At 38.2% G+C, this 12,917-nt stretch overlaps 1 protein-coding gene across 3 annotated transcripts in view; it reads left to right on the top strand.

Annotated features, from left to right (window-relative positions):
• Positions 1–96: 96 nt before the first annotated feature.
• LOC119720836 (laminin subunit gamma-1-like) overlaps positions 97–12,917 on the top strand; it is a 50,486-nt gene continuing 37,665 nt past the window's right edge. For all 3 annotated transcript variants that reach the window (XM_038190691.1, XM_038190690.1, XM_038190689.1), the window contains exons 1-5: positions 97–378; positions 4,825–5,615; positions 9,630–9,830; positions 10,490–10,616; positions 11,350–11,517. In XM_038190691.1, the coding sequence (XP_038046619.1) occupies positions 4,965–5,615; positions 9,630–9,830; positions 10,490–10,616; positions 11,350–11,517 (1,147 nt within the window). In that variant the 5' untranslated portion in view covers positions 97–378; positions 4,825–4,964. The remainder of the gene's footprint in view (positions 379–4,824; positions 5,616–9,629; positions 9,831–10,489; positions 10,617–11,349; positions 11,518–12,917) is intronic.

Raw genomic sequence — 12,917 nt, 5'->3', positions numbered from 1 at the left:
TTGTAATTAATTAATGTTAATGTTAAGAATGAGAAAGTTTTGTCTGGGTCTCAAATAAAAATAATTCCGGTAATGAAAAACGAGGGTTACCATTATGACAATGTTGTAAACATATAATACCACTTCTTTCAACGATAAGTTTCAAGTAGAAAGTGACTTATTTATTCCCACTTTCGGGTGTTTGTTTCAGAAATAAATTCTCCCAACTTCACTTTGCGGTACCTCTTGAATAATAATAAGCCAATGGTGGTCAATGGCGGTGTTTTTGGTCTTCTGCTGCATGTGCGGTTATGCACCTGTGTTACACCAAAGATACTAGAGAGGGGCATGCACTACGAACAAGAGACGTTGTTGGAGCTGATTTACTGAAAAGTGAAGGTAAATACCATCGCTTTTTCTGTGTTGTTGTTTGCTCAAACATCAGTTAAAAGGAGATTCTTAAATTCCCAGATAAAATTTGAGTGCAGTCATTTGTTTTAAAGTTGAACACGTATGTCGTATGATGAAGAAAAAAAACACTCGCAGTCGCACCTGTTCTAGTATTATATTGTTGCTGTGTAAACTAATGGATCCTGTAACAAAAGCAATGGCCATTTAATCCCTTAACTGTCAGTTTTTAGCCGGTTGTATACTGTATCATGTATGGGTGATTAAATAACCAATTTAGCAACATTTGTTTGTTTGTTTGTTTGTTTGTTTGTTTTGAAATATTTGAGCATTGCATTTTATTACTTTACAACGTCTCTTTTAGTATTGGACATGTCATTATTCCTTATGGATGTGCATTTTGGTTAAATACTTTGCAAATTTGTTTATTGTGAGAAGTTTGTGGAATTTTGTTATGTATACTTTAATTCTGACTTATTAGCAAGTATTGCCAGAGCAAAAGTACATGTGATGATATTAAATATGTAGATAATATAAATTACAGTTTTAACTTTCAACAGCCAATTTTTATTTTTTATTATTAAGGGAATAAATGTGTGCTCGAGAGGTTTTTATCACTCTGTTTAATACCGCTTAGAGTCTGGGTGCTGATAATTACCCGAGCCGGAGGCGAGGGTAATTATCAGCACCCAGACTCTAAGCGGTATTAAACAGAGTGATAAATACCGACCGAGCACATATTTATTCCCATTCATAAATACCTTATCCGTAAAAAAATATCAAATAATTCGTTCAAAAAATCCCGATTTTGTTCAACAAGTTCACTTCATGCTTTTTGAAACATCCCTCTAGCAAAATAATGGAGTGTTCAGCTGGCGATTAAGATGTAAACAACCCTTTTATGGAGATTGACGCGCGCGTAGCATGTTCTGCGCGATGTCACGCAGAACGCACCTGGGGGGTTGCGTTTTGAATTTAGAACTATACAATTCTGACTCGCATGTAGTGTTGCGCATGCCTACGTGAGGATTGTGAACGTTCAACCAATGAAACGGTAAGAGGCACTGGATTTTTAGGAGTCCACATTTTGTTGTGACACTGGAAAAGTGTTTAAGACCAGCTAGCCATGTCTTTATCATCCGTTTAAGACCGGCCACGTGACGGGCTCTCGACCAATAGGAATAGCTAAACTGTCTGAGGTATTTATGAATATTTTTTAAATAATGCAGAAACTAACATTTAAATGCCTGCAGTGGGCCTGCTTATTGTATTGTAAGGATACATGCAGGTTTAAGGAAAGTTTGATAATTTAAGCAAGTGAAAAAAATGTTAGTTTTGACCTATAAAATCCTGAATAAACGATTGTTAATGTTATAAAAAAAAATTACCAGTGAAGTTCTTAAAGTTGCGTTTCCCCCCGCTCTTCAACAAATTGGATTTTTTTTTTATTAAAAAATGTTCCGCTTGTATTTTTTCTTACAACCTCAAAATTTCTTTTTTCCTTTTTTTTTTTGGACTTCTGCAAAAAAGGTTTTGTTTTGGGCACAAACAGATGCGTTGTGCGAGAAGACTGGCTCCCAGTCCAAACATGTACGTTATTGATATTGATCGTGGGGCGGGAACTAGCCTAGCCCCCGCAAGAATGGACAAATTATCTAAATCGTAAAGTGATAATTTAAACTAAACATAGTCCAATTTTTTTCATTCAAGGTCTCATTCAAAAGTGATTAACTTTTGTATTGCTAGAAAAAAATCTAGAATCTATTTTTTGTGATGAAACTGGAAAAGAGCACGGGAATCATCTTTAATAGTACGGCAGATATATGTAGGTGATGGAATTGTGCCTTTGATGATACAAGCATGGAATTTGGCACACAGTCAGAGTATGTCATGAGAAAGATATTTGGCTATAGGGCCATCACAGATTTGTCCTGTGAAAAAAATATAGGTAGATTAACAAGCAATGGCAGCCTTTTGAAAAAAAATGAAAATTTCTTGTTATGCTACATGTCTTTAGTCAGATATCTTTCGTGTGACATACTCTGACTGTGTGCCAAATGCCTGTGCTTGTATAATTTCCCCTATCTGCCCAACAATAAAGACTAAAACAATTCCCTCCAAATTCTTTATTTTCCATTTTAATTGCTCTTTACTTGTAAGCCCTATACACATCTGGAAACACTTTTGCATTTGAAAACATGTCTTCATTTTCATACTGGTGTAACCACTCACAAGCAAAAATGCCGGTGCTAAATTCGAATTCTCCACAGTTAAAAACAGATTTGGAGGAACCATGGTGTTTTACTGTGCTAGAACTGGGCTTTTTTTCCCAATAATATCAAGGGCACAGGTATTTATTTATGACAAATGACTTCCTGTATTTCTCCCTGCATAAAAGCATATTGTATTCAGCAACCAACTTACTGTATTGGGTCAACCATTCAGTTCAGTACATTACTGTGCATTTTTCCTTACACAATGAAAAATAAATGAAGCATAAAAACTTTGAAAGTGAAACCACCACCATATACCACAATCTTTTAAAATGGAGTAAATCCAGTTTATTGCCCCCTAGTGCGGTTGCCGGGGACGCTGCCCCACCGTGACCATGGTTGCAGACATTGTGTTGCAACCTGTTGCTATGGTGATCAACTGACAAGGCTAACTGTCGAATTCCAATGCCTGGCCCAGTTGCATATTGGATATGTTTGGCATAGCTACCTGTGAAATAAACAATGTGTCACGTCTAATTTTGTTTTGTGGGAAAAGTACATGTACGTGTACATGTAGTTTGAAGTTTGCTGGATGAGTTATGATTTGTTTTCATTCCTCCGGGGATATTGGTTGTTAAGTACAAGTTGTTGGTTACAAATATTGGGCAAAGTAGAAGGAAAAAATGGAAAAGTGTTAGAATTTCAAGGAGCACAATCGAGACAATGCACCCGACGGGCTCAAAATGCATTTAGAATAGGATATTAGTTGGGAAAATCAGTTAAAAGTAGAGTGTGAATGTTCACAAAACTATGTCTTGAAAATTTGGTGTTTTCATTCAATTACAGCGTCAGGGAATTTCGGGGAACAAAAATTTGGTCTTTAAAAATCAAGCTGTTGGATTGCTAAATTATTGTAAATCCAGTCAGACATATTTTTGTACCGACGGGCTCAAAATGCGTTTAGCATAGGATATTAGTTGGGAAAATCAGTTAAAAGTAGAGTATGAATGTTCACAAAACTATGTCTTGAAAATTTGGTGTTTCCATTCAATTACAGCATCAAGGAATTTCAGGGAACAAAAATTTGGTCCTTAAAACGCAAACTGTTGGAGTGCTTAATTGTTGTAATTCCAGTCAGACATGTCTCTGTACCTCAAACGTGTGCGCTGCTTGAGATTGCCATATGTGCAAGTTTGAAACTTGCATGGACCTGATATCAAACAGTGAATTGTCATATGTAATTTATGCGTTTTATGCCGTGCCAGTCTTATTTTTACCATTTACCAAACATCTGGCAGTTTATGCACCGCTTGAAATATTATACAGTCAAGACAAAAATCTCTTCTGCACGGGGTGTAAACAAACAGAGTTTTTCAACATTTTCTCTTTAAATGTAGGACCAAAACCTTTAAAATATATGGCTAGAAAACAATATTCACTAAGATTTGTAGGTCTCCAGACGAAAGTGTACTTTTAAGGCAGTCTTGTATCCAGTTCTTATGATAAGCCACAAAACAATGTGGATTATTCATGAATATGAACATAAAATCAGAGTATAATTGAAGGCCTATTCTAGTGAATAAACATCTTAATATTTTCTTTTACATCTGAATCAAAATATATATCACCTTTATGTAGATTTAGACATTACCGTGCTTGTTGGTAAACTTTTCCTGTTTTTAGTTTGAAATTGACTAAAACCAAACATTTTTGTTCAAGTACAAGGGTCTACTCAGGGTGGGATAATGACCTTTTTTTTCTGTGACCCCCTGTTTTTCAAAGGACCATTGTATCGACCACATTTGAGCAATATAGATCAGCTTGGTGCATGGATTACTGTGTGTAAGGGTGTCATACAAGACAAATTGTATGTATGCCCCTGTAACATAGCAAAGAATAATTCTGGAGAAAAAAAGGACAAAATTAAAATTGATATTCAAATTTTGTGGGTAAGATTGTAGAGAAAATGGCCAAATTCAACATTCAAGCTATGTTCACTTTGACAAACAAATTCCCTGGTGATATTTATAATGGATAAGTCTATACACATCAGCTCTTACCTAGTACTTAGAATTGTGTCAAAATAATTTGGTGTTTGGTTTTAGATCCTTGTCCTATTCTGTATTGTATAAGTTGGGAGTGATGGTACCAAATTATTTACACACTAAAACATGGAGCTCATCCATAATACACTTATATTCATTTGAATTTTTTATACATCCAGGGCATAATGGAACTCGCTTGTGAGTCATCGCCACCAACTACCAAAAGCTGAAATATCAAGATATTTATCAACAAGTTGTGCTTCTCTGATCAAAGACCTTCTGAATTAATGACAGGTGCAAGGACACTTGAACTCTCAAAATGAGCCCGTGTGCTGAAATCTTATGGATGGTGCTGCTGTTTTGCTTAACCCACCATTGCTGCATCCATACTACCAGAGTGTCGGCCCAAGACACGCCCAATTGTCAGAACAAAGCATGCTACCCACCCTTCATTGATCTCATCCAGGATTTGCCTAACAGGACGCTTGCCGTCAGTTCCACATGCGGCACTCCACCAATGGACTACGAGCTCCTGTTCTCCAGCTCTAGTGGAGACACCCACGAGCGCAGGACCTGCGACGCCGCCAACCCTCAAAATGCGCATCCGAACACCGCCCTCTATGACTCGGTCACCTCGTTCTTCATCTCGCGGCCCGACCTGACTACGTGGTGGCAGTCGGAGAACGGGGCCCGGGATGTTCAGTTGACGCTGACACTCGGAGACAGTTTTCTTTTCCAGGGGACATCACTTGCCTTCCGCAGCCCGCGGCCCCAGTCTCTCTTCATTGAGAAGAACACCGATTTTGGGAGGACCTCATGGTTACCCCTGCAGTACTATGCCGTCAGCTGCAGCCAGACTTTTCCTACTGTTCCCACTGTGGAAGGTGTTATAAGTTACCTTCCTATATGTGAGGAGATATACGTTGTTGGAGATGCCTCAACAGAAATCCCCAATAGTAATATTCAGGAGGTAAGTCTTTGGATTTAATTCATTAGTTCATAAAGTTAAGTCTAACAAGCCAAATCTCATACATGTAGAGCGGCCAGTATGTAAATTTTCTGAGCACACATGTAGATAGTGCTTAATATTAAATTGTTTGATCAGTCACAGACAGTCAAAACTTTCTTCCACTTTCCCTGCCATGCAGTTGTATAGGCCTACAGACTAGTAAAAAACAGACGGATCACATTTGTGCAAACATTGTGACTAGTCAAATTCCATCAACAGACAAAGAAGTAACTGGTAGGTACAGCTGGCATATCAATCACCTCCAGTCAAAGCATGGCTATATCAAATTAACTAGGGAATTCTTAACTGTAAAAACAGTAACTGGATTGACTGCTGTGATGGTGTGCCTGAATTTGCCATGGAGAGAGGGAGGGTGAAACTGTAAGTAATTTTAGGCCAATTCACTTTAAGTTTCTCCTTTTTTTACCAAGTAGTATTTCTACAATTTCATTTGCAGCATTTCAATTAAACTCTCTGTGTTGTCAATATAATTCTTTTACAGAATATATGACTTGTTTAAAAAAATATTTATTTAATACAAAAAAGTTGTTGAGAAATATTCAGTTTATTTCACAAGAAAAAATAATCACAGCTGCATGCAAGTTTTTTGGCATTCGTCCCAATAAAATCCACCAAAATGCGTCATCAAAACATTAATTGTCTGTGCTGGCTATTATATTTTATTTTTAGTCCTGAATTGAATAACTGCAGACCATTGTATTTTCCAGGCAGTGTAGTCAGCATTGTGAATGCACTTGCAATTATGCATCCATAGCACCTGTTACAACTAGCCTCAGAAATTTAATAAATAATTGTTATTGCCTGCCAAACCTGAGCACGCTTCTGGCTTTTAGCTTTACAAATGAAAAGGATTGATTTATGTCCCTTGACACAAATTTCTGAACACATAGACATGATGTCATACAAGCGTTTGGTACCACACCCACTAGTTTCTGAGTACAGTCCACGAGTTATCAATGCACCTGTTGTCTGTTTGATTATAATTAATTGGTCAATTGCTGCAATTTCAGAGCTTTGATAAGTATTGCATGCCGCTTGTTGATTTCAATATTGATTGGTGGTTTAGGCGTTGCCTTGTTTTGGATGGTATTTGCCCACACCCAAATTCATAATATTGCCAATATATATTTGTCATTGTCATCTAATGAGGTAATCTACAACATTCGCAAACATCAAAAAACAAAACTAAAAACTACCAAGTTATTATGAAATACCATACTTGACTGTAGTGTAAGGAAATAATCTCAAGCATCCTGTGAAGTCATGGCACCTGGTGTGTTGTAATTTTCAAGAAAAGTGGAATTTTATATCATTTTCCAATGATGGTTCAGCTGAACCATCGTTGGAAAAAACAAACCTGCTCATTTTCAAATACTGCCCCCAATTGACCAAATTCAGTAACTTTACCATGTTTACATGTACTTGCAATCGGTTACATATCAGTGAACAGGCACAAGTCATTATTTGCTATAAAATACTAAAAAATACTATATCCATGCATTTCTGCAAATTACAGCAAAAGCAAATGTTACATACATATATTTAACCTTTAAATTACAATTTTATTTCTTTTCTCTTTATTACAATTTCTGTTCTTTTTATTCGTTTATTGTTTGTTTTTCTGTGCTTTTCGTTTTTCTGTGGCTGTGCTCAGCAACTAAATAAAATAGCACTCTGCACTAATGACGTCAATTTTGCTCCGCGTTGTACGCGCGCATACCTCGGATGTCAGACAAACTTTCGAACAATCACGCTTGCACATGCATGCACATCTGGCCGCATACATTCGCATAGAAACGGTGCTGCAAGCGTGCGCATAATATTCACACGAGAAGTTCTGAGATCCGGGTCATAGTTGCTTCTATTTTTAACATTAGTGCGGAGTGCTATTGGCCCCTATATTTTAAATACAAAGTTGTGTAAATGAGTAGGCCCTAATAATTCTTTACTGAGACGTACATGTACACGTACGGGAGGGTGCAAGACTTGTATTCCATCCAAGCATGCTTGCCAAACATTAGGTCATTTCGTTTTGCTAAATTAGTCTTATTTATTTTTTATCAATTGATATTCATTATTTAGTTCAAAATAAGACCAGAGATCTTTTAGAGGTTTCAGTCTTCTGTGTATTACCTTAACACATCAGCTCAGATTTGTACATGATCGGATTCAAGGTCACAGACTAACTGTTCCATTGGTACAAACAATGGTTGGACCATTTCAGCTTGTTGTGTGTAGCATAATGGCTGTTTCCATCTCATTTCCCCTTGACTGTGATTGAACAATTGAGAGTATTTCCATTCAAAATAATTGCCGGCTGGATGCATGCTGAAATCATTGGCAAAAATAAGAACAAATTAAATGTAATGCAATTCAGCCAAATAAGTGAAAGGGACGTAATTGGTCGAAATGGCCTCCCTCTTCATATCCCCTGTCTTTTAATGGTAATGATTGAATTTTTTGGCCGTGTTTCAAGGTGTCAGATTATTTAATAAAAATTCCCCCTTAAATGGAAAGACATGAAATATGGCTGAATTCTACAAAGTGAGTATGTCGTTGTGTGCCAGGCACTAGGGCATCCCCTTAACCCGCGAATGCGTAATCACCAAAATCTTTCCAGCAAAAGAGCATATGCAGAAACAGTCTGTATTTGAATTAAATTTAAACCTTTTCTTTGAAAATTGACACAAATTCCAAAAATTATTATTCATACGTACGACAACTTAAAAAAATTTTGCCGTAGCGTAATACGCATGGGAGAACATTGGATTTTAATACGCGTGGGGAACATTAGCCTTTCAATGCAATTTCTTGAACAGTGATTTTTCACATCAGAATGCTCATATGCCCTTCTGCCGGTCACCCGATGATTTTGTAATCCTTGCCTTAATGACATTGAATTAAAACAATATTTGCCGCATCAAATATGGCGTTTCAGTTGATATATCGGCTCCATGTCCGCCAACCACTGGTCCTTTTAGCCAAATCAACTTGCTGTACACAGAGGTAACGCAACTTTTCAGGGTGCACTGTACTAAACGTTTTTACATAATAAGTATGCAAATTTATGCATTTAAGTAGTCTTGAAATCTTAAAATTGTTCTGCCCATGTTATTTTAGAGTCTACCAACAAAATAGATTTTGTATTCTTATTTTTCTAGCAATACAATGTACAAAACTTATTCACTTTTGAACAACACATATTAAACAAAAAAATATGCCAGCGTTTAGTTACAGAATAATTACTATATAAATTTGCGGCTGACACTAATTTAGGCATATCTTTTGTGCAATACGTGGGTACAAAAGCAACCCAGAATAAGGCCCCCCCCCCCAAAAAAAATCGGTCTCTGGTCAGACCGAAGTTCCGGAATTGATGCGGCGACGCGGGGTTTTTTTTTTTTTGGTGTTTTTTTTTTTTTCAAGCTTGAATTGTACAGACAAGGTGGGTACTTTGCTTTTTTGTGCCCTCATTATACATTGGTGTTCTCCATAATTTGCCTTGGTGCCCTCTATCATTTGCCTTGGTGCAATTTCACCATTCCTTGGTGCTCCTTGGTACAAAAATTTTAGGAGGTGCGGCAATAGAGGGCGCTGTTGTAGCTTCCGTGTTAATTTGAAGGGAAAAAAAAGGTTGACGCGCATGGTTAAAATCGACGCGCGTGCTGACCAGAGACTGGAGTATTTTTTTTTTTGGCCTAACAGTTGTTTTTTTCAGAGGGTTGAAAGCATCCAAAATATAAAAATAGTTTCTGTATGAATGAAACATACAAATGAAATTTCCTTCAGAGATAGAAATTGAATGTGTGAAAGACCACTTGTAAACAACTTTAATATGCAGTTGTTTATTAAGGTTTATATCATATAACTTCATAATTCCAATTTTTTTTTCAAATGAATTTGTTAAGTTAAAGGCATATTTTACATCATTTAGAATCTTGTTGTTGTTATCAGGTGCGATACAATCCAGCTCAGCAGCTAGGCCCAGATTTCTCCCAGGACTCAGTCACGCGTTACTTCACTGTCACCAACATCCGTGTCACCCTGGGCCTACCAGGTAGTGAGGTGGCTTTTAGGAACTACTTTGCCGTAGCTGACTGGGAAGTGAACGGCCAGTGTTTGTGCTTCGGCCATGCTGAGGAGTGCAGGGGAGCGGTAGGTCTTTGTATTCAAGCCACTTCAAGTTGCATTCCCTAGCTATTTTTGAGTTTCATCCCAAGAAATAGGTTCCTTTTCTAAATTGCTAGCAATACAAAATTTACTCTCTTTTCAATGAGACATCGACCAGAAAAGTTGGCCTATACAGGTATTTAGTTATTTTTCGGTTATTTTAGTACGGTGTGTCCCTTTAAAATTACAGCAAAAGCAAATATCCAGGGCCTTCAACCCATTAGCACCTGTACTACATTGTATTACAATGTGTTTATTCACTGAAGAATCAATACAACCACATAGTGCTTGGGCGGTTTCTGGCGCTACAGTGAGTAATAGGCAGGGTGTTTTTGAGACTAAAGGGTTAAAAAGTATACTTTTTTTGCAGCAAACATTGCTCATAGTCATGAACATATATATCTATTACAGGCCTCTCTCATACTAGAAACTCGGGTTTTGTTAACCATTGTGGATTTTTCATACAGGTGTAGCAGAGCCTTGAAGGGGTGCTAAACAAAAGTGCAACAAATATTGCCCACTTGTGAATCAAAGATCACTACTAAGAATCAAAGATCATTACATTTATTTTAGTGTCAAGTATTTTATTCCAGCCCCTGACCCCCTTACTAATATCAAATGGGTCATTTTTTTGTTCCTGACAGGATTTATCTGAATGTGTCTGTCAGCACAACACCGCCGGCCGTCACTGTGATCGTTGCTTGCCACTGTTCAACAACAAACCCTGGCAAGCGGCCGTCAGAGGACAAAACACAGCCAATGCATGTGAAGGTATGTCATCAAAATTATATAGAACTAGAAAAAGTTCCAGTATAGCATTCAATAGGTGATCTGTTTTTCAATTTGAGATATTGAAGCCTTTGGCAATTAACACAGTAAGAGAAGACAATGAGTATGGTAATGGGGCTGAATTTTGTTTAGATTGTGATTTCTCAAAACTCTGCTGAAGTCAAATTTTGAACCTGTTCCCTTGAGGTTTGACTTATCAAGATTTCACCGTATTTGAAATATGAGACCTACTTTATGTAGCACCTTATAAGGGTTAACAAGGTGCTGCAGCGCATTAAGCAGCCTCTGCCAGAAACACTGGGGCAAACCCCTTCTCTAATAGCGATAAGTGTTACTGGGTTCTGCTACGTGCATTACACAACGCACGGGACCTACGGCTTAACGTCCCATCCGAAGGACGAAGCAATAATGGTTAAGTGTCTTGCTGAAGGACACAAGTGTCAAGACCGGGACTCAAACCCACACTCTGCTAATCAGAAACACCAGAGCTTGAGTCCGTACATGGAGTAGAATTGTAGAACAAATTTGTGGGAAATTTGTCAACTCTTAGGTTGAGTTTTGTTTTAACTGTAAAGTTAGTTATTAATGGGGTTAATAGTGTGTGACTGAGCAGTTACAAACCTGATGTTTGAAACTTGTTAGGGGCCAGGTCAACTGGTCCCCTGTTAGCAAAAGGTGCTTTTATTACCTCAAACTCTCTCCTACCAAATGACAGAGTGTGACTGCAATGGCTTTGCTGTTAGCTGTATCTATGATGCCACCAAGGGGCATGGGGTCTGTCAGGACTGTGCAGAGAACACAGGTGGAGACAATTGCCTACGCTGTAATGACAACTACTTCAGGAACCCCTATACAGACCCTGCAAACAACGACACATGTGTGGGTAAGCAATGGAAGCGGCATATCGTGATAACAGATGATGATGGACATTTGCTTTTGGCTCAGGACAGTGTTGTAGGCGAATCCATCACAAATTCATCACGGGTCCTGTCAAACATAAATAACAAGTCTGGTCACATGTCTGGCCACAAGTCCCATCACAAGTCTGGTTACAAGTCTGGTCATAAGTCTAGTCACAAGTCTGGTCACAAGTCTGGTCACAAGTCTGGTCACAAGTCCGGTCACAAGTCCGGTCACAAGTCCGGTCACAAGTCCGGTCACAAGTCCGGTCACAAGTCCGGTCACAAGTCCGGTCACAAGTCCGGTCACAAGTCCGGTCACAAGTCCGGTCACAAGTCCGGTCACAAGTCCGGTCACAAGTCCGGTCACAAGTCCAGTCACAACTCCAGTCACAAGTCCGGTCACAAGTCCGGTCACAACTCCAGTCACAAGCAACAGTGGTTGAGCAGATACTGCTGCTGTTACTGGTCATTTGAATGGCTTGTGACTTTGCTTGAGTCTGGAGAACTTGGGATGCATTTTTGAGGACTTGTGAGGCCTTGATTACTACATCAACTCAGATACCATTCTCCCAAAGATGGATTTTTGCATTGATATGTAAAGTAGGAGATCATGGGTTAAAGATTCACCCCGAGCTTGTGAATTTTTTTTTATCACCATCTTGGAAAGCATCCAGCATTGTCCAGTGCTTGTTAACCATGTGAAGGACAAAGGTTAAAACCCATACTAATGATCACATAACATTCCTCGTTCGTTTGTGACCCAGCACTAATTCTTTTTAAAATTCATTAATAATAAGCAAACGTATCTAGTCTGGTTTCCAAAACCTGATTATTGTAATGATATCTAATGATTCTTAGATCAGGTGGTTGTCAGTATCATGTGACCAGCTGATTGGTCAGTTAGCAATTCCTTCTGGAATTGTACAAGAAGGAATTGCTACTGAAAATGTTCCAAACTGTTCCCGAAATTTACAAAATGCCAAAAATTCAGAAAGTGTCATTGATCTTATTACTGGGTGTTTCTGGGTGTATTAAAACCCGAACTCCCTAGCATGATTTACTAGGAACCATACACATCCTGGCAAATTCCAACACCATATGGGAAACTGCACTCACATATTTCTGACTTTGATTCAACAAAATATGGCTTTGGGGTTTGATGGGTTGAGTTCTGATAGGTTTAATGGTTGCATTTAACCCCTTAAAGGGAATATACAACATTTGCAAACATCGACAAATAAAACTACCAAGTTTTTACGAAATACCTTACTAGGATGTTGGTTAATGACAGTGTAAAGCATGCTGTAAAATTATGGCACCTGGTGTGAAGTCATTTTCAAGAAAACAGAATTTTTGTATAAACTTCCAACGGTGGTCGGCC

The sequence above is a fragment of the Patiria miniata genome, unplaced genomic scaffold (assembly GCF_015706575.1).
Source record: "Patiria miniata isolate m_02_andy unplaced genomic scaffold, ASM1570657v1 HiC_scaffold_9, whole genome shotgun sequence".
Classification (NCBI taxonomy): Eukaryota; Metazoa; Echinodermata; class Asteroidea; order Valvatida; family Asterinidae; genus Patiria; species Patiria miniata.
Note: the sequence above shows the minus strand (reverse complement) of the source record. Positions and strands in the feature narration are given on the sequence as shown.